Genomic DNA, 22,417 nt, shown 5'->3' on the forward strand with positions numbered 1-22,417 from the left:
ACCTTCATATCATGATTCAGTTCAAACAGGGTTAGGGTCAGTGAATTAGCTTAGCTTAGCATGAAGGAAAATCATCCAGGCTGACTGTCCAAACCGGGCTGCTGTCTGTGGAACAGTTTGGTCCAGTCTCCTGAAAAGAAAAGGCCGCCTTCCTCCGGGCGCCTCCACACAGTTTCTAATGGAATCAGCCACAATCAGCCGCTCTGAGGGACACGTGTGGGCCGACCGAGCGTCTGACAGAATTACCCCCATCAGCCACGTGTAGGCCGGAGCTACATCATCCTCTGTTTCAGTAACATGAGATAAAAATAAATCCTGAAATAAAACAGAAAGTTCAGAAAAGATGAGGCCACAGCTGAGCGGACTGCTGTCTCTACATTTATCTCCTTTCCTTTAAACATCGAGCTCGAGGCGTCCTGAACCGCGTGGAGAGAAAAAGCTGTCAAGCTCCGATCGATCACATTGATTTTTCCTCTCGCCGCCCCTGAACTTCATTTAACGGTGACAGAGATCTGATGTGACCTCGAGCTGCAGGGAGCAGAGTGTGGGCTCTTTGAGAAACATTACATATCGTTGTTAAAGCATGACGTGTGACTTGTTTGTTGTTTTGCGATGTGAGTTTGGGTGAGAACGACTCATCGGGCACCAAAATGTGACGAAGGGAAAACGTCCTGGCTCACCTTTAGACTTTTCTGTCTGTTTGAATTTAGACGCCAAAAAGTGCATGAATGTATCTGAGCTGTGTTTTTTTTTTTTTTTCTGTCCCACAGAAAAACAATAAACATGCGGCAGCTGACGAGTTTCTCTTGAACACGCCGTCCTGCTCTTTCTTAAATTACATCAGATTCAAAATGACCTCCTTCGTTTATTTGAGCCACTTCACATTATTTTTGAAGGATTTCCTGAAATAAATCGGTTAACTTGCATTCTAATCAGAGCCAGTCTTTTCTCTTCATGGTTAAAAAAAACTGAAGCTTAAATCATCTTTGTAGTTTTACGACACGCTGGTGAGCTAATCAGAAGAAACTTAAAGTCCCAGGTTGGTTTTTCTTTCTTCTGTTTACAGATGAACTGAAGCAGAAAAAGAGAAAAGACCAATCTTCACTTACATGTTCAATCCAAAGGAAATTACCAAGAATGCTGTGAAGCGTTTGTTGATAAAGGTATTTCCATGATGATGATGAAGATGGCGTATCCATCAGCTGACACCAGTGGCGATGCAGCTCAGTGCAGATTGACTGCGGAGGCCTGAAGGCGTCAGATTATTTCACACACACACATAATGATCCATATTTACAGTACGGTCATTATGTGTGTGTGTTGGCAGAGGTTAAAGCGACCGAGGAGCTCTTCCTGTGTGATGTTGAATGTTTCTATGTCCTAAACGATACGTTTTAAACGGGTGTTTTCTTCTTCTGCTGATTAAATGTCTACATTTTTCTGACGGCTGTAGAGACACAGCAGCTTTGGGTTCATGCAGCCAAAGTTGTAGGTGTTTCTACAGACTGTGATGGCTGCATCACTTTATTCATAACAAACACACCAATAAATGTCTATAAAAAATGGAAAAAACAAACTGAGGAGACATAATAAATGAAACAAAACTAAAACAGGACGTGATGGAATATTAACAGATCGGAATCATTCATCTTCTGCAGCAGCTCTGTTGGAGGTTGATGCTTTGCTCGGGGGCACTGCGGCATCAGCTGCACTCTCAGGTACTTTGGTTTTTTAGGATGGAGGAGGAGGAAGAAGTAGGAAATTGTCCGTGCTCACTCAGCACTTTACGGCTAAAAACGCCATCTGAGAACTGCCCTTCAAACACACACACATCCCCTAAATGGTACAATTTGCAGGTTGTCCTGCTGATAACGAGCCATCTGGGTTGAGGAGGTGGAAGAGATTGAATGTGAGAGAGAGAGAGAAGTAAAGCAGAAAGAGGAGGACACGTCTGACAGGCCGCTTTTATCTCCTCAGTCAAACTGAACTTGGCTCGGTGTTCGTTGGTTTCATCAGCAGGACGGCCGGTGAGTTCATGTCTGCGGAGGCTTTCAGACTCATTTTGGGATTCGTTTTTTGGCTCCGTGCTTCCTGCTCTGAGTTTATTAAAACAGCCAAGGGTGCTTCTTGAATTTTCAATTTCTAAAAGGGGCCGACACACATTCACCTGTGCGTTCTCACTGGATGTGTTTTTAAAAGGTGAACAATAGAAAAATCCTGAGCTCTGAGCTCTGTCTGCTGCGGCTGGAGCTTCTGCTGCTTGAATAATTGTGAATTTAATGGAAAGTAACTTGTTGGCTCTCAGTTTAGATAAAAAATAAATAAAGGCAAACTGAAAAATAACAAAGAGACTCACTGAGGCTACATGTCAGCTGTTTTTATTTCTGCTGTTTCCCAGCTTCACCATCTCTAAACCATCTGACGGAGCCTGGTGCAGAAGGATGATCAGCCCATCCAGGTGAGCCGAGACCGAATCCCGTCAGGTTAAAGGTCAGCTGCTCCTCCGCTCTGAAGCGCAGTGTGTTTGTTCCACAGAACGAGAAATTAGGTCAAATGAAATCAGCAGTTTAAAGGAGTTCCTCTTTAACTTGAGGCCTCGTCGGTTTTCTGATTCCTTAAAAAAAATCAGAATAAATTCTGAGGCAGGAGGACACAGTCGACTTCTGGCCTTTTTCTTTGTGCGTTTTCTCGTGCATTGTGTAGCAGGATGGGTTTCTGTGTGTGTTCACAGCAGGTTTCTCCCTCACATCATTGGCCGCTTACTGAGCTGTGAGGCGAACACCGTTACACAAAGCATCAGAAGAGCTACACAACGACGCACAACTGCTGACTCCTTTTACGGCCCAGATTCTGATCATCTGATACTTTAACAGGAACTTTTCCGCTTCCCCAAATCGGCATGATCAGAGAAGAAACCTCTTTTTACCTGCGTCAATAAAAACGATGTGACTTGAGGAGCTCTGCCTCCATCTGATGGCCACCAGGCTGATCTGCATCGTGACTCCTTTCACTGTTTGGCTCAACGTCGAGGTCTGATTTTAGGCTGAAGCTGCCTGTCGGCCTCCAGAGACCAAAAATAAAATGCTACATGTTATTTTTCTTCTCGTCCTCTTTATCGTAACAACGATGAATGCGTGGAATAAAGAAGTTTGGCTTTTCAAGCTAACACAAACATTTAGTTTTGATGTGAACACTAAAAATAAAATAAAACAACACGTTAAAAAGGTGAAAATGTCAAAACATCAGTTTATTAACGTCATCTTAATTCTTCGCCGATGATTGTGTGACCGTTTCCTTTTCCAAACACTTCCTGTCAGTCTGGACTTTCAACAATCATCTGACAGGCCAACATAAATCCTTATTCTGACATTTAAACTGTAAAATACAGTCAGTGCATCGTCTGTCTTTGTCTGGTGAAGCTGAAGTGGTGGCTGCACCAGCTGAGACAAACCAAAGATTTGATAATTCAGTTACACACACACACACACACACACACACACACGCACACTGCTGAACCTAAACCTTAGCTGGCATTCTTGCCGCCCTTCTTCTTCTTTTTCTTTGCCGCCTGTTTCTTGGCGGAGTCAACGTTGGAAGGAGCAGCTGAACTTTTGGGTGTTTCCTCTGAAACCTTCTCCGGTTCAGCTTCCTGCTGCTGGAGCTTGTCGGCCTCCTCCGGTTTGACCTCAGCGTTCTCAGAGCTTGGCGTTGTTTCCTCTTCTGGTTTGTCTTGTTGCGCCTCTTTGACCTCGACTTTCTCTGCTCCTGGTTGTTGGACTGTTGGTGTCGTTTCAGAAATCTCCCCGTCAGGTTTTGCAGCTTCGGGCTGTCGAGCCTCAGCCTCTGATTTCACACCTCCGACCTGCTCGGGAACTGAAACTGGCTCCACTTGGATCTCGGGTTTGGTGTTGAAGTGCACAAACGCAGAAGCCACGATGTCTTCTTCCAGGTCAACGTCATCATTGTTCTCTTCGTCGTCGGCAGGTGTGGTCAGCAGGGAGTCAGCGAGCGCCCGCAGCTTGGCCTGCTCCTCCCTGAGGCGAGCCATGTCCTCCGTCAGGACGGGGTCCTTCTCCTGCAGCTCCTCCACCTCTGCAGGATTCAGGAGGGCGCGCTGATCAGCGTCATCCGGCTCGGCCTCGCCGGAGTCCTCGGAGCTCCTCAGGAGCCTCGATGGGATGGTGGAGTTGGTCTGGTGGACTTCCTTGATCTTGGTGTAGAGGACTTTCCTCTCCTCCTGCAGAGCATGACACAGCTTCTCCAGCTTCTGAATCTTCAGGACGAAGAGGTCGTACTCTTTGCCTTTTTCGGTTCTCTGCAACAAAAGTGGAAGATGATCAGAACAGAAGCAGAAAATTTAATCATTTATTCAGTATTCACCTTCAAAATTAGCTCAGACATCAACATCACATCTTCTGAACTCCCCTCCTGAAGTCAAAGTTTGGTCTTTTTAAGAGAATGCAAAAAAACCAACAGATTTTATGTTGGATGAAAAACTACAAGTTTAATTTCAGCCATTTAACTAAAGATTGACAGAAAAAAAACAAACGTTGGCACAAATGAGTGAAAATAGCAGAATTCAACTTTCTGTGAAGATGTCAGATTTTCTTTATTCGGAGGATTGACTTTCTTTAACTCTTCGTGGTGTGTGATGGAGGTGAGCCTACAGGTGAGCAGAGCTGCACACCTGTAATCATTCTCAATCAGGCTGAGCTCCAGCCTTTAGTCCTCCCTCTTTTTGTTTGACTCACGCCGGCTGTGGAGGTCAGTGAAGGTCAGTGAGCTGAACACTTATATCTCACATCGTACCTCTTCCAGCATGTCAGTCAGAGCCTTGTTGCAGTTTTCAAACCTCGTCCTCCACAAGCTTGACTCTTTTTCCACTTTCTTCATCTTGGCTGACATCTGAAAGGGAAAGAGTAAAAAAAGTGATGTGTTAAAATGGCGTCCTGAGATTGTCGAGAATCAGTCAGAATCAGAAAATGTCTATTCAACACAACTTATTTTTAGCTCTGAGTTTTTTCTCATCTGAAAACATCACAGTACTCTTCACCACCTACATTGTCCATCTCCTTTTTAAAGCGGACGTAGATTTCGTTGCTTTTGGCCAAAGTCGCCTGAAACTCGTCAAACTTTTGAGCGTAGAGCGTCAGCTGTGGACAGAAAGCACCAGTCAGTCGAAGAAGCTGACTTTAAAAAGGACATGTGCACAGAAATTCTCTCTCTTCGGAGTTAAAGTTTGCTCAGTGACAGTTTTTAAAGTCTGAAATGTGAGTCTGGAATGAAAAACGGAGGAAAGTCAGCTTCAGTCCTTCCAACATCGAGACTGAACCACAAAACAGCAAAATCACCGCCGTCCGAGCTCTCATTTATTAGATTTACTTGTTCATGTTGAGTGAATGTACTTTTATTTATGCATCTTATCCACTGAAGCCGATCTAAAAAATGTTAACATGAAACACAACAATCACAACGTATCGTGAAACTTTTCAGTAAATATTATCACAACATGCTACGTTTCTATTTTATAATAACAGTAAAATGTGTTGTAATGTGAAAACTAAACATAGAACTTTTATTTTATTTAACATCTTCTGGCCTGGCAGCCGTAAATTTCAGTTAATGGTGATTTTCTTTGTTCCTGGCAGCAGGAATTCAAGAAATAAGGGAAGTAAACATAGAAAATGAGCTTTATGGTATTAACTCTGTGTGCTTCCTGTCACAGTGAATATTCACCTGCGCCTGCATGACAGTCGCCTGCTCTGTGAGTGTCTTAGCCTGCAGTTTCCACTCAGCAGCCTGAACCAGTAACTGGTTAGAAGAGAACAGAGACACATTACAGACGGCTCTTTACCTTCTTCTTCATGGCCAGCTCCTGCTCCTTCATAGCGAAGCATTTCTTTGTTTTGTCAATAGTCTCCCTAAGCAACTACGGCGACAGAGACAATACACAGTCAATCTGAGAGGCCTTCACACATCAACACCAACAACATTTAAAGGAGTCTAAAAATAAGTAAACTGCAAAGTGAAAATTCAGTGTTCAGAGAAACGTAGCTGTGTTGAGTCAGTATAAAAGCTTTCAGTTGACGGGATGCTCACAGCCTTGAAACCGGGTCTGTGCCGGTCTGTACTCACATATTCCTTCTCTCTCTTGTGTTTCTCCTCAGCTTCGGCCAGCAGAGCGTTGGCCTGCTGCAGTTTGGCTTCAGTCAGTTTGTACTGCAGGTCGCGGTGCTTGTTGATCTTCTCCAAACTCTGCAGGACGAACGCATCACTTTATTTATTCAGCAATTCATCGATGAGTGAGTATCCAAACTGCTAATTTAACTGGGAATTAAATGTTTCATAAAACAACAAATATGAACAATTTTGTTGATTGATTAGATATTTAATATTTTATATTCAGACTTCAGAATTAAAATTTACTTTTTAGGACATTTTGGATTCATTACGTCTGTCTCACTTCTGCAATCAGTGGATCAATAAAAATGTTTCTGGGAAAGTTAGGAATCATAATAATCAGTCAGACTCGGTCCTGTGACGATCTGCAGAGCACCAACAGGTTGACCTTTGACCTCACCTCCTCCCTCAGCTCACACTGGTTCATGAGGCTCTCCAGTTTGTCGGTCAAGTTGGCGTTCTCGTGGCACAGCTTGTCGTTCCGGGAGCTGTGCTGCTCGATCTGAGCCTGGATTTCTGTCAGCATATCCTGGAAGTGGCTGGTCATCTCCTTCCTCTTCTCCTCATCCTCCCTGCAGCGCTGAATGGTGTCCTCCTGTGTGTGTACAAAAAGAGTTGTCATTTGTTTTAGCCGTCCATAATGAGTGTTTTGTGCGTACACACCCTCAGCGTGCTGTAGTGCGACTGCAGCTCTCTGCAAAGAGACTCCAGCTGGCTGCGAGCTGCGACGCTGCTGCGACGCTCGGCCTGCATCTGCTGCTTCTCCTCCAGCAGGACGGACAGTTTCCTCTGAAGGACACACAGCTTCTTCTCATCACAACGCCGCAACGCTGCCTACACACAGACGCACACACGGAGGGGGACATTGAAAGGCCTGTTTCAGCTGTAGAACAGTTATAGACGGCGTCGCTTTGAGAGAAAGCAGGAAACTGAAACTCTGGCTGATTCAGGATCGCCTCTGGAAATGATAAATATCATTCTGAAGAATGAGGCTCACCAGTTCTGCGTACTTCATGACCAGATCCTCCAGTTTCTCTTCTGGGGACGTCAGATTTTTCAGACTCTGCAGGACAAGAGCGACGTCTGGAGAAACAGAGGACAGGAAAGTCAGAAGAAAGAGAATGACCGCTCTTTTGCCTTTTTGACTTTTTAATCTATAATAAATGTCAAATGAATCATCATACAGAGTTCATTAAAAGCATCCTGTGTTCATTAAAGATCTTTGGACCGCACGGCCATAAGGATTAAAACAAGCAGCATCCTTTCCAGCCTCACCCGTCTCTGTGGAAACTGTGATGTCATCTTTTGCCTCCTCCTTCATCTTCTCCGTCTCTGCCTGCACCGAACTCTGATACAAAGAAACAAAATCGAAACACAACACAGCTTTGTATGATTTTGGCAGCAGCTAGAAAACTGTGAGCTCCGGTTTCCTGAAATGACCCACCTGCTGGTCCAGGAGGCCGGCCGCCGAGCCGTAGGTGCTGACGATGTCCTCCAGCCGTCTGCTGAACTCCAGCATGGGGTCAAAGAGGTCAGAGGCGGAGCCACGGGCGGCAGGCGCCACCTCGCCTTCGTCCAGGGAGGAAGACGCCGCGTCGGGCTGGGGGGGGACCACCATCTTTGCTGTTTTCACCGACGTCTCCATCCTAAGAGTTCTGGAAACAAGAAGCCTTTTAAGGAAGCTGGAATTTAGTTTGAAGACCGATTCCTGAACTTTTGATTTACCTTCGCCGTTTTTTAACTCCCACGAAAACAAAATGGCTGACAGCCAAATGACAAACCAGAGCCTTAACAATAACAGTCGACCAGCTTTAAACTCCCGTGGCAGCATCCTCTCTGATTTTATGACCAGCCTCAGTCATGTCGAACAGAAACGATTTGATCATCAAATCTTTATTTGCCACAAACATCATGACAACTTTATTTAGAGCCTTCATAAATACACAACTGCTTATTTAAAAATCTGCACAAGGTGAAGCTGTTGTCTATGTGTGTGTGTGAGTTTGTGTGTATTCAGGGTGTCTGGTGGCTGTTTATCCACCAGCTCTGCTGCAATGCCACCGTTATTGTATCTGTTGAGTTAAAATTAGCTGTCTAAGCCAGCAGCCCCCCACTCTATCTCTGACACACACACACACACACACACACACACTTGATCACACCTGTTGTGGTCTCATCTATTCTGAGAGCATCCAAATATGGTTGAAGTGCCTGTTACAGCCACACACACATACTGTCCATAACACCTTTTTACTTTGTGTTCATGTAACTTCAGATGTTTTGTGTCTTTATCTGCTGTGATGCCTCCTCACTTTGAAAAGTTTAAAGAAGGCTCCGCCCCCAATCTACCAAAACCCCACCCCCTCCTGAATTTCAAGCTGTTGACCACATCAACGTAAACAACTCATGCTAATATTTTTACTGAGTGAGAATATAACATCCAGACATGTGCTCCGATCCTGAGCTGGATGAAATAATGGAAACAACCACCTGACGTCTCACAAATCAAATCACAAACACCAAAACAAACAAATCCATAAATGCAAGTCAATACAAATATTGATGCTGGTTGTGACGGTCAGAATTTTTGACTCAGAAGAGTTTATCTGACTAGTTTGAAACGAAACTTTAAAGGAGATTCACAAATATATATTTAATCCTTCAAATTATGCTTAACAAATGATTTATATCTACTGTGTTTTGTCAATACTTTTATCTTAACGATGCGTAATCAGATTGATCTGACAGGAATGAAATAGGAAGGGAAAATTAAAATGACTATTGTTTTTAAAACCTGAACGTTAATGGGTTCAGAGATGATTCACAGACAAAGCCAAAAATATGTATAACATACGTGAAGCAGAAGAGTCGAACTGAATCAATCTAAAAATAAAAAAACAACAAAACTTGTGTATCTGACAGCTTTGAAATGTTAGAACAGTGTCAGGGCAGAATATTTACAGACCTGACCGTGACAAATCAACTTATTCTGCTGTGGCAGCCATCGTGGAAAACTCCTGTTTTTATTTGGAGCTTTAACACATTCACACTGAAACAGTTCAGCAAATTAAGAATATAAAGACATCTGTTACAATCTACGACTGGGTCATTTTAGGAAAGAAAAATCTGCTCTAGCAATTTTTTTTTGTGTCAAGGAAACGAGCCAAAGCCCAGAAACAGAAAACTGTGACACTTCTGGAGAAAAAGTTTATAAAAACATTTCAGTAAAATGAGATTTCTGATGAGACAGAGTGAAATTAGTCTTACCAGGATTAGCTGAGTACAGGAGAGGAGGTGAAGAAGAGACAGACAGGCAGAGGACGGTACGAGGAGGAGGGTCGGGCTGATGGGACAAATGACAGCTGACCCCAAAAATAACCTGAGAAGGTCAGCACACACACACAGAGCTCAGTGGCTCTGTGTGTGTGTGTCGGGGGGGTTACTTCAATACATTTTTGTTTATTTGTGTTTTTCTTTATTTCACAGAGTGCCCTTCATATTAAAAACAGTATTGTTATTAATAGTATGAGTAAAAGTATTTTTTCCTGATAAAAACTATGAAAGCGGAATAACCAAAGAAAAGTTGCTGTCATGTGTTTGCGTTGTTCTGGAGTTAACTTATTTCCGTTTTTATTTATTTATTTATTTATTTATTTATTTATTTTTTGCAGAAACGCCACCGGAAGTAATCCGTATCACGTGACCGGAAGAGTGGCGACTGCAGCTGCAGCGAGCTTGTCCGTGTTGCCAGGTCCGCTCCTGATCAGCGGGCTCGTTTTCCTGTGAAGTATCTTGCAGAGATCTTCTATCGTTTGTTTTCTAACGTGTAGATGCTTCATTTTTTGGGGGCATGCTGTGCTCATTTGTCTTTTCTTCAAATTAGAGGTTAAAAGAGTTTCTTTCAGAGTTTTAATGTCAATTTACTGTTGCCCATGCAATCACGAATAAATGCATGGATATACATATAATGTAAACATACTGATATCAAGTGGCCTCTTTCTTGGATAATGTAAGTTTAGATTTTATTTTTTTTATTGATATTTGAGAAGCAAAGTCGCGTTTTTACTCGTTTATCTCGCGAGCTCTGGCAACGCGGCTAGCTTTGTTTGTAGCCGGCTAGCAAGACCTCAGCGAACACGTGCAATCTGAAGAAATACGACGAATAACCCCCAGAAAATCACAAGTAACCCAAAGAAATACAAACTACAGGAAGGCGAGAAGAAAACACAACAAAGAGCTGAAGTCGAAGCAGAGCAGACTGAACGGAGATCTTTGGAGAAAGTTTAATAGAAGAAAACAGAACATCGCACTTTTCAGGTTTGTTAAAATGTGTGTGTGTCCTGTTTAACTGTGTTCATGGCGAAGAGGCAGCTTTTGTGCTTTAAAATAAACAAACTGCACACTGTCGTCGTTTTGATTGGAAAAATAAAAGTAAAGTGTCGCCCATCAGGAGATCCCAGAGACTTTGGCTAGCTGATAGCTTAACTTTTATTAAATAACAAAAAAAAAGGGGGGGGGGGGGGGCTCGTTAAATTACACTGGTTGTGCAGTTTGAGAAACAAACATTTATTTTTGTGCTTTGAATTTAACAGGATTAAATATAATGTTTAAAGGTTGAAGGACCGATATGAAAAACAAAATGGCCGCCCTGTCGGCAAAATACAAACCAGTGAAAGTTTAAAATGTATTTATCTTAATCTGAATAATGTTTATTTCGGGAATGTTAGCGTGAACGCGTTTGTCGCGAACAACAAAAACTCCCCGAATCGAATGTTGGTTTATTTATTTATTTATTGAATCGCAATAATCACTTGCTGTCATTTTGTCCCTTTGCGGCACCCTTAAATCGCCTTCTAGTAGCTTCCTGCTTCCTGACGCGTCCTGTGACGTCATAGAGGTAAATAACGATCCGCTCCTGATTGTCGGTTTGTCTTTAAAGACAAACAAAACGGCTCGTTAGATCATCAGAAGTTTGTGTAAAGCGGAATTTAAATGTTTTATATTTAAGGAAACCTATTTCTGAAGCAGACATTAAATCCCTTCAGACCTATTACACTTATTTTGATTTGAAATAAATATAATAATCATTTCGAAATATTCTAAATAATAATTGTACTTGATTCCCAATCAGGACACGTCGATGAAAACTGCTTTATGTTTTTATTTTGACGAAGAAATGTTCAGTTTCATTAATCCATTCATCCCATATTTACTACAGATTCTTAAAAAAGAGCAAATGCTCTTCATTTGGATCACTCAGAATAATTAAATGTTAAAACAAATACCAAATCAAATCAGGTGTTATTTTCTCTGTGACCACAGCGTAGTACAGACAAACTGAAAATGTGTTTCTTTACGTGACCGCTGCCAAATATAAAAAAGACAATAAAAAATAAATAAAAATGCTAAAACAGATAAAACAGCATAAGGTAAATATAAATAGAATAAAATGTAGGCTTGTCCCAGTTTAAAGTGACGATGTGGCAGAAAGCTGCTGAGCATTCTGCTGGTTTCTGAAGCTTTTGTCTGATGGCAGCAGCTCAAAAAGATTATGGACGATGTTTGTGTCCTGTTTCTGCAGCGTCTGGGACAGAGGGAGGGGACACACCATGGACCCTCTCAGCTCCTCTTCTACACTTCTGCTCCAACGATAGCTGGAATTATGTAATTAAGAATGGTGAGTAATCACAGCGACCATGTGATCCATCAGATGACGAATGTAATGTTTAATTTTATGGTTTCATGTGTTCTGGATGAAAAAAAAAAAGAATAGACCCCCAAAACAATAAGTTAAAGATGTAAAGTGTATGTGTTGGATATAAAGGAGCAGAATGTTCATGTAGGCGAAGTTTGCTCTTTTAAACATTCGACACCAGAACTCCACTCATGTCGGAAGGCACAAAATTAATGGATAATGAGATTGTTTATTTATTTAGTGAGTTACATTTTGAACCAAATGACTTGGACAAAGGTGCACAAATCAGCAGTGGATGGTTCAAGAGACATGTTCAAAGTAATTACTCTAAAAAAAATAAAAATAATATATATATATATGTATCAGAAGCTAAAAGACACGCCGCCCCCCAAAACACTACAGAATAATCAGATGTAACTCAACATGTAGTTTCACTGGTGGCAAAACAGAAACCAAAGTAAAATCCCACCCCGCCCCCCTTTAAACCAAAGGACAGAAGCTGGTGTCTCTTTAAAAGACAAACTGTTCTTTTAAAGTTGAACTGGATCCGAACAACAGCAGAGTGAACTTAGAACAACAACCACGTAGACTAAAAGTGTTTAAACATTAATTTGTCAGATTTTATCCCTTTGACAAACGTTTAGAGTCGGAGGCAGAGCTGACCTACAGACGGCACACAGACACCGACGAACCAGGTAACACCCAGAACCCGAGATACAGAGGTTCTTTGAAGGTGGTGTGGAAGGTGTGGAGGTGGATCAGTGACTTGGCAGAGTCGCTGTAGAAGGACAGAGAGCCAGCACGATAATCTAAATACACCGCTACTCTGTGAGAGACAGAGGAGGAGATGGAGGTTTCTCTGTTGCTGTGACAGACAGAGTAACCGTCATCATCAGAGCATCTCAGACACCACGACTGATCGTTTCTTCCAAACACACAGTCGTTAGTGAATCCTTTCCTTCTGATTCCTCTGTAACTCATTGAGATGTAAACCTTTCCTTTCCATCCAAACTCCAAGTAACAGCGACCAGTCAGACCATTTTTACACAGCAGCTGGGACCAGTCGCCAAATCTGTCTGGGTGATCAGGGTACGACTGCTCTTCTGTCACATGTGTCACCTTCCTGTTGTTGTCAGACAGTTTCAGGTTTGTGTTCACCGTGTTTGTGTCCAGTTCCAGTTCACAGGCATCTGATGGAGAGAACAACAGCTTCAGTTTATCATCTGTTGATTTATCAGTGAATCATTCAAACTTCCATTTCATCAGCTGTGAATAATGTTTGACTACATTAAAATTAAAACCAAAAACCCAGTTAGAACATCAACAGTTACTGAACATGAGAGTCAAGATGGCAGCAATGTTCTGCTTTGTTTCTGCTGTGGAGCCAAAGATGACGGCTGATGGAGATCCACATCAATAAACACATGGAGTGTTGATGCTGAATGAAACTGGAGAAATTCATCTTTGTACTTCAGTCTACTGTAACATGAATCAAAGTGAAAACACACTCACACTTCCTCAGACCAAGTCTCATTCTCTGTGGTCCACCATGGTCCACCCTGGAGGAAGAAACAGAGTCCTCAGTTAGTCGGAGAGACAGAGAAACAGAGTGAGAGCTGCTGTTGTCTGTCCATCTGTCCATACCTGAGAGTGTCCAGTCTCCAGCCTGGATCCTCCAGTCCAGCAGAAAGAAGCTTCATTCCTGAGCCTCCTGGATTATTGAAGCTCAGGTCCAGTTCTCTCAGATGGGAGGGGTTGGAGCTCAGAGCTGAGGCCAGAGCAGAACAGCCTTCCTCTGACACCAGACATCCTAACAGACTGAACAGACACATCCATATATTAGAAGGTCGAATCTATGTGACCCAGGAAGACTTTAATCACTGACTTTGGTAGGTGATTATTCACCAACCAGGTCTTGGAGTTTTCCCATCACCATCCAATTACTTGACTATGCATTTGATTAGTGCCACTCTGACTATAATTAACTTATGAAAACTGCCATGTAAATGAGCAAGACTGACAAATAACATAAATAAGTCTATAGATGCTGAACAGCAAGCACTGAATGAACAACTTGTAAGGTGTGTTCTACAGGTTGTGAGTTAATGGAGCATGAAGCTTTTTATAAAAACAAGCAAACAAAACAAAAAAAAAAAAAGGAAAAAATATGATACGAGTTCTGACCCCAGAATTTCCAGTCTGCAGTGTGGACTCTCCAATCCATCGGACAGGAGCTTCACTCCTGAATCCTGCAGGTTGTTGTCACTCAGGTCCAGCTCTCTCAGACTAGAGGACTGGGAGCTGAGGACTGAGGACAGAGCTTCACAGCCTCTCTCAGAGATGTGACAACCACTCAGCCTGAAGAGGAATTTAAGACAAAGAAAAGGCTAAATTAATGTTATGCAGACACTACTTCCAAAAAAGTTATTTTGGTGCAAAGAAATGTGATGAAAAACAACCATTTAAAATAAGAAATATACAAGAAAGAAAGTTCTATAAGAAATAAAAACAGTTAAATTTCTGATTTGATGGATGTTTTACTGACAAAGTTAAATGAAGAAATGCAATATTTTTGTTAATAAAATCATTATCTCTCAATTTCTTCCACTTTATTTGTATAAATTTCAGTAGTTCATGTAATATTTTCCCCAATGTTGTCTATCTATTGACTCAACAAACACTAACCTGAGAGTTTCCAGCTCACATTGTGGACTCTCCAATCCAACGGACAGAAGTGTCACTCCAGAATCCCTCAGCTTGTTGTTACTCAGGTCCAGGTCTCTCAGACTAGAGGACTGGGAGCTGAGGACTGAGGACAGAGCTTTACAGCTTTTCTCTGAGAGGTTACAGCCACTCAGTCTGAAGAGGAATTGGAGAAATAAAACTTATAAAAACATGTTTTTGGTGTCAGCTAAAGAAAAAGATTCAGTTAATGTAGATGGATTTATCGGCACATACAGAGCTTTGTTGGAGGCTTTGACCACCGGCAGCAGCTTCAGAAGAGCCTCCTCTGAAGCTGAGTATTTCTTCAGGTCAAACACGTCCAGATCTTTTTCTGATGACAGTAAGATGAAGACCAGAGCTGACCATTGAGCAGGAGACAGCTCATCTGTGGAGAGACGTCCTGATCTCAGGGACTGTTGGATCTCCTCCACCAGAGAACGATCATTCAGTTCATTCAGACAGTGAAACAGATTGATGCTTTTCTCTGGAGACAGATTCTCATCCATCTTCTTTCTGATGTACTGGGCTGTTTCCTGATTGGTCTGTGAGCTACTTACTGTCTGTGTCACCAGGCCTCGTAGGAGAGTTTGGTTGGTCTGTGAGCTGTTTCCACTAAGTGTCACCAGGCCTCTTAAGAGAATTTGATTGGTCTGCAGTGAAAGACCCATGAGGAAGCGGAGGAACAAGTCCAGGTGTCCATTTGGACTCTGTAAGGCCACGTCCACAGCTCTCTGGTAGACAGATGGAGTTTTTCCAGATGTAGGTACCATTCTAAGAAATTTAGACATTCGGGTTGTTGAATTTTCTTCTGACATCAGATTGACTCCAGTCTTGGAGAAGGTCAGTTGAACATGAAGAGCAGCCAGAAACTCCTGAACACTCAGATGGACGAAGCAGAACACCTTGTCCTGGTACAGCCCCGTCTCGTCTCTAAAGATCTGTGTGAACACTCCTGAGTAACCAGATGCTGTTTGGATATCGATGCCACACTCTGTCAGGTCTGATTCATAGAAGATCAGGTTTCCTTTCTGCAGCTGCTCATAAGCCAGTTTTCCCAGAGACTTCAACATCTTCTTGGTCTCTAGACTACAGTGTGGATAAGTCTCTGCTCCTCCATCTTGCTTGACGTTCTTCAGTTTGGACTGAACCACCAGGAAGTGGACGTACATCTCAGTCAGGGTCTTGGGCAGCTCTCCTCCATCTTTGGTCTTCAACATCTCCTCCAGAACTGTAGCAGTGATCCAGCAGAAGACTGGGATACGGCACATACTGTGGAGGCTTTGTGAGGTCTTGATGTGGGAGATGATCCTGCTGGTCTGCTCCTCATGTCTGAACCTCTTCCTGAAGTACTCCTCCTTCTGGGAGTCAGTGAACCCTCTGACCTCTGTCACCATGTCAACACACTGAGGAGGGATCTGATTGGCTGCTGCAGGTCTTGTGGTTATCCAGAGGCGAGCAGAGGGAAGCAGTTTCCCCCTGATGAGGTTTGTCAGCAGCACGTCCACTGAGGTGGACTCTGTAGGATCAGTCAGGACCTCAGTGTTGTGGAAGTCCAGAGGAAGTCGACACTCATCCAGACCGTCAAAGATGAACACAACCTGGAACTGATCAAAGCTGCAGATTCCTCCGTCTTTGGTTTCAGTGAAGAAGTGATGAACAAGTTCCACCAAGCTGAACTTCTTCTCTTTCAGCACATTCAGCTCTCTGAAGGTGAAGGGAAATGTGAACTCTATGTCCTGGTTGGTTTTGTCTTCAGCCCAGTCCAGAGTGAACTTCTGAGTTAAGACAGTTTTCCCGATGCCAGCCACTCCCTTTGTCATCACTGTTCTGATTGGTCCACTTCTTCCAGGTGGGACTTTAAAGATGTCTTCTTGTCTGATGATTGTTTCTGGTCTGTTCTGTTTCCTGGATGTTGTTTCAATCTGTCTGATCTCATGTTCCTCATTGACCTCTCCAGTTCCTCCCTCTGTGATGTAGAGCTCTGCGAAGATCTGATTCAGAAGGGTTTGGTTTCCTGCTTTAGCGATCCCCTGAATCACAGAGTGGAACTTCTTCTTCAGGTTCAATTTGAGTTTACCTTTAGGGTCTGTGAGAATCACTGAATAAATAAAGACAGAATATCATAAATCAGATATCATTGTAGAAACAACCATCTGTCCATTATTGTATACTGCTTATCCATCATGCTTGAGGGAACCAAACCAAAGGCCATGAAGCTTTCTTCTTATGTTGGTGTGTGAAGCGCAATCAATTATTCTCTTACATCTGTCACAACTAAAGAGGCCTGTCTTCCATCTTACTTTGATCACTCTCCAACATCCCATTTTAAACGTTTAAATGTTTCCATAACTTACCTTTAGCTTGTGTGGGGGTGTCTGGGAGTTCTTCCACATCATTAATTTCACTTGAATTTTGTCTGCCGTTAAGGGACGCTGCTTCCACACTCTCTGCTTTCTCCAGTGTGTTCTTTACGATTTCTGGGAAGTCTTCAGCAAGATCATTCTGATTCATCTTTACCAAAATCACTTTAGCCACTTCAGTGTAATTTCTACTGTATGTACGGACCATTACATCGACAGTGTCCAATCTGTCTGCACTCTCCAGTTTACACTTTGGGATTCCTGGGACGTCTTGTAGGACCTGGTTCTGCTGCAGGTACCATTTAAATGTTTTAAAGTCATCTGTGCCCAAATTCTGCAGCTTCTGCAAGAGCATCTCCTGCAGAGATGTGCTGTCAAATGATGACATCTTTTCCCTGCCAAGATCCAAAAGATAAATAAAACTGTTTGTTACAAACATAGTATATGATTTTTCTTTTGGGATTGGTCAGTTGCAGTATTTCAAATACAATAAATTCAAGCACATATAGATTATTAAACGTTAGATCACTCTCATCCAGTGATTTGATTATCCACTAGATGGCTCCTCAGTCTGTTTGAGCTGTTCCTGACAGGATGAAAAAGACTGCGTCTCATCCACCATCAACAAAGAACTTTTAAGAGCACATTTACTAAAACATCTCTGTAAAGATATATTTATTTTGTATCTTATGGCTAACTTTCTCTGGAGCAGGTTATGCTTAAAAATTGAAAAATTGACATCACCAAATCAAAAGGCACGGCCCTCTGGCCAATCAAATGTCTCAGAGAATGGCATCAAAGTTTGAGGACGCCCCAATTGAGCGCAGAGTGTGGATTGTAAGAGGATCCCTCATAAGCACAAGTTTTCCAAGACGGCCTTTCAGGGCCCTGGTGTCTGATTTGGATGAGTCACATCCTCATAATTTCCAAGTAGCACAAAACATCTTAGAAAATTCAAAACTTGTCTAACCTGTGATTGAAACCGAGTCAGTGCCAGAGGAATCCTTAGTTAGGAGAAAGTAGTTCTGCTATTTGTCCGGTAGATGGTATAACATCGAATGTCCAGATTATCAGCTCAGCAGACGAAGATGCAAATTTGCTGCAATAATGTGGAATTAAAGTTTGTTGGTCATCTACTCACTGAATACCTACGAGTAAAAATTTGAATATGAATTCATAAACACAGTAAAGACTAATCAACAGATGGATCCCCCCCAAGAGCAACATGACACATTTTTGTATTTGATTTAAAGGCTTATTTGTTTTGTGACTCCTAAATTGATGTTTTGTGATTCCATTTTTTTGCTTGAAATTAATCCCAACAATTAAAACAAAGAGTGCAGATTTCAACCCTCAATCGACTCGTATCTGGAAATGCTAAGACCATTAACAGTAAGAGTTAAATTCCCTCAGCCAAATTATTCCAAGCCGTCAGACCAGTTCTGATCTGATTTCTGTAAGTGAATGCACACCAATTCAAGGAAATCTGTTGATGTTTTATCATTAAAGCTGATAAAGATTTCTGTTTCAGTTAAGGTAGATATAGGGGAAGGAAGGAAAGTAGGTAGGAGGTAAAAATATCTACCATCCAGTAACGGAACAATTTGTGATCACAGTGATCCTGATCAGACATTTACGGATTCTCACCTGCTGAACTCACTTCAGGTCGACTTAGAGACTCTTTCCAACTTCATATGCGGAGAAAACTTCAAAAGAGAAGAAGCTGCTCGTTGTCCCTCCTCAGTCTGCTCTGAGAGTTTGATCTGAGGAAAAGTCACAGTCTCATAACTTTAGAGGCTAAAAAACAAATGTGTCTTATTAAGAAACCAGTCTGACCTGTTCGTAACCACCAAGTTCCAGAGAAATTAATCCCAGATCTGATGGTGCGTCTTTCTCTCCACTCGATAGTGTGAACTGACCATTCACAGTGGGATGTGTTTTGTTTGAATTCATGTCACATTATTGATGAAACGATGAGACAATTTCAGAATTTCTATTCTATTTCACTGTATTTTTGTGAACATTTCTTTGTTTGAGCCTGACACAAAATACACTGCACTGCATCCTCGTGCTGACTTTAAATTTCTTTGGGTAACGCAACAGTTGTTGAATATATATTTTTTAACATAAATATTTATCCATTAAATACATACAACTACAAACACTGAATAATTCATAATATTGGCCCATTTATAAATAAATAGTTTCTACTGAAAAATCATTGTGTAAAGTGTAAAAACAGTTAGTGTATAAATCCAAAGAAACCACAAATACCAAAAGAAAAAATTAATTTGAACAGAAACATGATTCTTCATTCAAAGGCTGAAGTTGTTCCAACTATCAACTGTTCAACAGTTTAACTACAACATACTTGATAAATAAAATGACCAACGATGAATGGATAAATTAGTTTCCATCAGTAACATGGATTACATTCAATAAAACATTTGTTTTGCAATTGCTGAATTGATGTTTATTGCTTAATTGATTATTTATTTTCTTATTTTTTGCCCCAAGTGATAAAAACAAGGAGCGCAGATAACCTTCAATAGACTCACTGTCAAACTATGCAGCATTCATTATAGATAATAGTAGATTATAAAGATAGGTAAATAGGAAGGAGGAGAGGATGGAAGGATGACAGGTAAAAAAAAAAGTCTACTGCCCAGTCAAAGTGATCCTGATCAGACATTTACAGATTCTCACCTGCTGAACTCACTTCAGGTCGACTTAGAAACACTTTCCAACTTCATGTGCGGAGAAAATATCTGAAGAGAAGAAGCTGCTCATTCTCCCTCCTCAGTCCTGTTTGAGAGTTTGATCTGAGGAAAAGTTACATCCTCATAACTTCAGAGGCTAAAAAACATCAGAATCCAGTCTGACCTGTTAGTAACCACCAAGTTCCAGAAAATGAGATCAATGTGTTGATGGAGCACTGATTTGATGCATGTGACACTTTTGATTAAACAAAATGTGAAAATTGATGGTGTTCTATTTTATGGCATTCTAATGAATACTTTGTTTGAGCCTGAAACATAACACTCTGGACTGCACCCCCAAGTTGACTTTGAATTTACGTCAGTAAAACAAGGAGTGCAGCATTAACAAACTTCAATTGAGTCACTGTATCCTGATATCATTTACAGTAAGAGCTACATTTGGTTCAAACAAGTTTGTCCAAGTTTGTTCCAATTCACTTCAGGTCAACTTACAATGTCATGCTGTTCAGGAAACATCTGAAAAGAATCTACTTTTTTTGGCATAATGCAGTTCCCGTTGACAGTTCTATCTAAGGAAAAGTCACAACCCTCATACCTTAACCAACAGATGTACCATTAAAAACCTGCCTAACCTGTGGAAGAAACCAATCTGTGCCAGATGTGATTTTGCTATTTGTTCACTAGATGCAACAACACATCTAATGTCCTTCAGTATCAGCTAAGGCAAAAAGATGTAAATGTGCTGCAACAATGTGGATTCTAAGGTCATGATGAAATTTTAAAACAATCAATGGCCTCATAACTGATAACTGGAGGTCCAGTATTACAGGTGACTGTTCCAAAACTTGGACACGGACATTGCTGACAATCTTGAACCTGACTGGAGTGTACTGAAACCAGTTATGGACCTGAAGACCAGCGACAGATTGCCTGATGGAGAACTGGATCATTTCCCAGCTGCCTCAGGGGAATTTTTTCTGCACTTTGAACTGTCAGTTTGATTGGAACATGAAATGACAAGAGGATGAGTCAAATTCTCAAGAACTGCAGAGTCCTTATAGAAAAAACAAAACCTCAGACTGACAACAAACCAGTCCTAACCTGGAGAGTAAACAGTCTGTGCCAAAGGAACACAGAGATTATAAAGTTCTACTAATTGTCCAGCAGATGGACAACAAATCCTTAATGTGCTGAATTCAGCTCAGGAGAAGATTTAAAGGAGGTGAAATAATGGGGATATATATTTTTCTGATTGATCAAACTTAATACAGCTAATAACTGGAGGTCAGTCTGACAAGTTCAGGCAGCTTTAAGAGAAATCCACAGAACAAAGACTGGCAGATTAAATAGGTTTCTCAGGATGTGTCAGTGGCTGCTGCTGTTTCCATACAGCTTTATAACCCAAAAAGCTGCCCACAGTTGTTCTGCCTGTTTTAAAATCTTCAGTCTGTGCTTCAGGTCCTGACTGTGAAGCAGCTGCTGCCAAACTGAAAACAGGAAAAATCACAAAGTACCAAAGAAAGTCCAGATCACTGAGCAATAACTGAGTTTACAGGAAGTCCATGGAGACTTCACACAGGCTTTCTGGGACTCCACACTTTAGTGAATTCATCTATTACCTGGAACTGGAAATGCTGTTGATACCGTATTAATTTAGTTTCTTTTCATTAAGAGTTACTGTCACAGCTCCAACCGTTAGCACCTCCAGCTAGCGATAGCATCGTTAGCCTGACAGCAGCCGGTTAGCTAACGTTAGCACGCTAGCGGAGCTGCTCCCTGATGGAAACAGAATGTAACATGACGGAGCATCAACTTACCGACACACCGAGGAGAAGGAAGTCCGGCCGGACACTCACAGAGCCGATGAACACGGAGTCGGACTGATGGAGCCGGAAACACTCCGAACTAAAACTTTCTGTTTTAAAGCTCCACCGAATGACGGCTCTGCACCTTTTCCCGCTCAGCCGCCATCTTGACCGCGGCGGGCCAACAGGTGTCCGTGAAGTATCGCGAGATTTGGAAATAACGCCGAAATAATATTTTAGATAAAGATAAATAAATATCCGCTTCATTTAGCTGCATTTTAGTGTCAGCAGTAGTTTGCAGAAAACAGAATTTAACTTGATGTCAAAGGAGAAATAAACAGCTGAACACATCGGGACATTTTAGTGGGAATTTGACAGACTTTGCCAACTAATGGGAGTTTTCCAGATTAATTTTATTGAGTCCAAAGTTGCTCCATGTTAGAAAGGTGACACCACTTTCTCATTCCGGGCCCTTTTTCAGTGGAAAGAGGAGAAAACTCCAGAAGCTCAATGTGAGCTGAAATCTGAAGTAAAGTGTTTCAGCTCAGCTGTCAGCAGTAGAGAATCATTAAAATTTTTAAGGATTGGTAAAATATTACAAATACTCTAAAGTCTTGATTTTGAAAATAAATGCACAAGTTCAAATTCTTGTGCAAATATCTTGGTTGAACCTTGAAGCTGGAATTTCATTAGATGCTTCTTTATACTACTAAAGGTGAATCCAATTGTTTAGAAGAAGATGGAAGAATAAATTCTTTCATGTGGATATGTTTATGTGATTGATTTGTTCTAATTCAGCATCAGAATGAAAACAGTCAATCTATAGGTCCATTCATCAAAGAAAGACATAACTCTTTGCTGATAAGGAAACTGTATGTTTAATTTTGACATTAAAAATACATTCCTGCAGAGACCCGGACAGGACATGTTTCA

General features: G+C 41.7%; 2 protein-coding genes across 3 annotated transcripts; both read right to left on the minus strand.

Annotated features, from left to right (window-relative positions):
* Positions 1-3,221: 3,221 nt before the first annotated feature.
* LOC115037306 (beta-taxilin-like) lies at positions 3,222-9,534 on the minus strand. 2 transcript variants are annotated; one of them, XM_029495754.1, is made up of 11 exons: positions 9,448-9,534; positions 7,625-7,835; positions 7,456-7,528; positions 7,178-7,263; positions 6,844-7,014; positions 6,581-6,775; positions 6,136-6,255; positions 5,737-5,811; positions 5,061-5,153; positions 4,810-4,905; positions 3,222-4,315 (listed from the first exon to the last, which is right to left on the minus strand). In XM_029495754.1, exons 2-11 carry the CDS (start codon positions 7,823-7,825, stop codon positions 3,524-3,526), a joined length of 1,902 nt encoding a protein of 633 aa, XP_029351614.1. In that variant the 5' UTR covers positions 7,826-7,835; positions 9,448-9,534; the 3' UTR covers positions 3,222-3,523. The 2 variants fall into 2 exon arrangements, with proteins under 2 accessions (XP_029351614.1, XP_029351613.1); XM_029495753.1 differs by lacking the exon at positions 5,737-5,811 and adding an exon at positions 5,855-5,929.
* Positions 9,535-11,323: 1,789 nt separating this feature from the next.
* On the minus strand, positions 11,324-19,779 carry LOC115037305 (NLR family CARD domain-containing protein 3-like). The gene is made up of 10 exons (XM_029495752.1): positions 19,666-19,779; positions 18,607-18,722; positions 17,930-18,058; positions 16,954-17,354; positions 14,834-16,697; positions 14,561-14,734; positions 14,060-14,233; positions 13,520-13,693; positions 13,388-13,434; positions 11,324-13,065 (listed from the first exon to the last, which is right to left on the minus strand). The coding sequence occupies exons 4-10, from the start codon at positions 17,345-17,347 to the stop codon at positions 12,539-12,541; spliced, it is 3,354 nt and encodes a 1,117-aa protein (XP_029351612.1). The 5' UTR covers positions 17,348-17,354; positions 17,930-18,058; positions 18,607-18,722; positions 19,666-19,779; the 3' UTR covers positions 11,324-12,538.
* Positions 19,780-22,417: the final 2,638 nt, after the last annotated feature.

This window comes from Echeneis naucrates, chromosome 24 (assembly GCF_900963305.1).
Source record: "Echeneis naucrates chromosome 24, fEcheNa1.1, whole genome shotgun sequence".
In the NCBI taxonomy this organism is placed as follows: Eukaryota; Metazoa; Chordata; class Actinopteri; order Carangiformes; family Echeneidae; genus Echeneis; species Echeneis naucrates.

Excerpts from the sequence above, each read along its gene's own strand:
- LOC115037306 (XM_029495754.1), bottom strand. The coding sequence starts at position 7,825 with ATGGAGACGTCGGTGAAAACAGCAAAGATGGTGGTCCCCCCCCAGCCC. Across the intron at positions 7,264-7,455 it reads CACAGTTTCCACAGAGACGG|ACGTCGCTCTTGTCCTGCAG; the intron begins GTGAGGCTGGAA and ends CTGTTTCTCCAG. Across the intron at positions 5,154-5,736 it reads CGACTGTCATGCAGGCGCAG|CTGACGCTCTACGCTCAAAA; the intron begins GTGAATATTCAC and ends TTCTGTCCACAG.
- LOC115037305 (XM_029495752.1), bottom strand. The coding sequence starts at position 17,347 with ATGTCATCATTTGACAGCACATCTCTGCAGGAGATGCTCTTGCAGAAG. Across the intron at positions 16,698-16,953 it reads CACCCCCACACAAGCTAAAG|TGATTCTCACAGACCCTAAA; the intron begins GTAAGTTATGGA and ends TTATTTATTCAG. Across the intron at positions 13,694-14,059 it reads TGCAGACTGGAAATTCTGGG|TCTGTTAGGATGTCTGGTGT; the intron begins GTCAGAACTCGT and ends GTGTCTGTTCAG.